General features: G+C 37.8%; 1 protein-coding gene across 1 annotated transcript in view; it reads left to right on the top strand.

Moving 5' to 3' along the window:
* The first annotated feature begins 441 nt into the window (after nucleotides 1–441).
* dynlt3 (dynein light chain Tctex-type 3) overlaps nucleotides 442–2,750 on the top strand; it is a 23,079-nt gene continuing 20,770 nt past the window's right edge. The window contains exons 1-4 of the mRNA XM_037686520.1: nucleotides 442–543; nucleotides 1,843–1,884; nucleotides 1,962–2,085; nucleotides 2,195–2,272. Coding sequence (XP_037542448.1) covers nucleotides 517–543; nucleotides 1,843–1,884; nucleotides 1,962–2,085; nucleotides 2,195–2,272 — 271 coding nt within the window. The 5' untranslated portion in view covers nucleotides 442–516. The remainder of the gene's footprint in view (nucleotides 544–1,842; nucleotides 1,885–1,961; nucleotides 2,086–2,194; nucleotides 2,273–2,750) is intronic.

Below are 2,750 nucleotides of genomic sequence, written 5' to 3'. Positions count from 1 at the left end.
TATTTTTTTTCAAATCTTTTGAGTTTCAAAACATCATTGCTCTGAGTTGATGATGTCATCATGCATCACGGAACACAATGCAAATATGGTTATTTTATGCAAATGTTTTGGGAGGGTGGTTGATGTTAATTTCTGGTATATAATCAAAATTCATGTGCAAATATTTATGATGCAGGATGCTGATCCGTAAAGATTCAACAGCAACCTGTAGAAGACAGTTCAGGCTGACTGATTTTAATTTCAGTTTGTTTATAACAAAAGCTAACGAAATTATATTTAAAAAAAATCCCCAAAACAATTTATGGTCATAAATATGAGTTCTTGAGGCTTTCTTTGCGTGGCTTCTTGTAGTTTCGTATGTTTACCACTAGGTGGCAGTGCAGGACATCGGAAGCTGTTTGAGGCTGAGTGGGGACGTCTTTTCTCTCCTTGACTCTGAACTTTAAACAGGAATAATAACAGCAGACACCGGCGGTTATACAAAGAGCGCAGTCGGTTTTACCGGTGGTTGTCATCATGGAAGAGTACAACACTGGGGATGATGTAAAGTCTTTTTTATTATGTTCGAGTATAGGGAAGAACCGGTGTCAACAGTTAAAATCTGCATTGGTTCCGCTAGTTAGCTGTTAGCTTGTCCTGTTAGCTCACCGTTAGCTTTTAGCTCAGCTAGCTAGCTTAGGATAAACCAGAGGGTGTGGTTCAGTCATCAGTCATAATTTTGATTGTTTTAACATCCGGGACATGAACTTTTACTTTTGTCACTTGTTGTGGCAGTTACCTAAACTGATATATTATAATTATAATATTGAAAAAGTCAGTCGGCTTTGTGTCTCAAAATGACATATTTTTAATAACAAAGCATGTCTTCTTTATAACATATTGCATGAATTGAGCTAATTTAATAAATAGTTAAATGTAAGGCAGCTGTTGATATTTTTAGCACTATAATAGAACTTTTTGGTCTTAATTCCACTCGCCATGTTTGGAGGACGAAGAATGATGAGTACCATTCCAAATACACCATCCCTACTGTGAAGCATGGGGGTGGAAGCATCATGTTTGGGGGTGTTTTTCTGCACATGGGACAGGACGACTGCACGGTATTAAGGAGAGGATGACCGGGCCCATGTAGTGAGAGATTTGGGGGAACAACCTCCTTCCCTCAGTGAGAGCATTGAAGATGGGTCGTGGCTGGGTCTTCCAACAAGACAATGACCCGAAGCACACAGCCAGGAGAACCAAGGAGTGGCTTCGTAAGAAGCATATCAAGGTTCTGGAGTGGCCTAGCCAGTCTCCAGACCTAAACCCTATAGAAAATCTTTGGAGGAAGCTCAAACTCTGTGTTTCTCAGTGACAGCCCAGAAACCTGCTGATCTAGAGAAGATCTGTGTGGAGGAATGGGCCAAAATCCTGCTGCAGTAAAACTGATGAAAAACTACAGGAAACTTTTGATCTCTGTAACTGCAAACAAAGGCTACTTTACCAAATATTTACATTGATTTTCACAGGTGTTCAAATACTTATTTGCAGCAGTAACGCACAAATAAATTATTAAAAAAACTTACATTGTTATTTCCAGATTTTTTTTTTTTTTAGATTATGTCTCTCACAGTGGACATGCACCTAAGATGAAAATTTCAGACCCCTCCATGATTTCTAAGTGGGAGAACTTGCAAAGTTGCAGGGTGTTCAAATACTTATTTTCCTCACGGTATATATATGTATATGTATGTTTATATAAGAATTGACAAGTGTGATTTAAAAATTATTGAATATAAGAGAGCGTGTTTTGCACATTGTAAATCTAATGTTTAATGTGTTATATTTTTGATGATCCTGCAGGTCATTTTTAATACTGATGAGACAAGTAACTTAATAAAAGAGGTAAGTTTTTATTCTTGGAAACTTAATGAATACAAACACTGTTCTGTAATCTGTGAGCTCTGTTTTTACTTCGTCAGTGTATCGAAGGGGTCATTGGTGGAACAGATTATAATCAGAATAAAGTCAACCAGTGGACAGCAAGCATAGTGGAGCATTTACTGAACCACCTGATCAAACAAGGACGGCCATTTAAATACATAGGTGAACCATCACTTGTCATGTTAACAAATTTATTCATCTAATACACCTGGATGTAGTTTGCTTTGTATTTGAAGGTAAGGTTTAAATGTGTAAAACTGTTTTGTTGCAGTGAACTGTGCTGTCATGCAGAAAAGTGGTGCAGGTCTCCACACAGCCAACTCTTGCTACTGGGACACTGCTACAGACGGTAAGAGACCGATATTTTGATTTTGGTTTAATCAAGAGACTTTGCTCAAATTTAGGTTAGTTTCAGTTACAATATAGTTTATCTGTAGTCATATCCTGATGCATGCTCAATAATCCAGGTAGAAAAATCTAAAAAAGTTAAATCTGGTTCTCTGGACATTCAAAAAACAACACAAAGCAAAACAACAACAAAAAATGTAGAAACGTTTCGTCTTTCATCCGAAAGACTTCTTCAATCTGATGTGCTTTATTCGGCTCAGTCTTATAAATAGCACCTTCTCAGAGTGGAGCTGCTGAATTAACGAGTGAGACGGACCAATTTTACTATTGAGGCCTTGAAGGCCAAAGAAGAGCACATTAAACAAAAACTAATAACGTGCCTAGATCAGACCACACTTCAGCAAGTAATGGACTGTACAGATCAGGCACGCTTAGCACAGCATGTCAAGTCCAAGACTCGACAACAAAACAAGTTTAAC

This window comes from Nematolebias whitei, chromosome 13 (assembly GCF_014905685.2).
Source record: "Nematolebias whitei isolate Nwh7 chromosome 13, NemWhi1, whole genome shotgun sequence".
Classification (NCBI taxonomy): Eukaryota; Metazoa; Chordata; class Actinopteri; order Cyprinodontiformes; family Rivulidae; genus Nematolebias; species Nematolebias whitei.
Note: the sequence above shows the minus strand (reverse complement) of the source record. Positions and strands in the feature narration are given on the sequence as shown.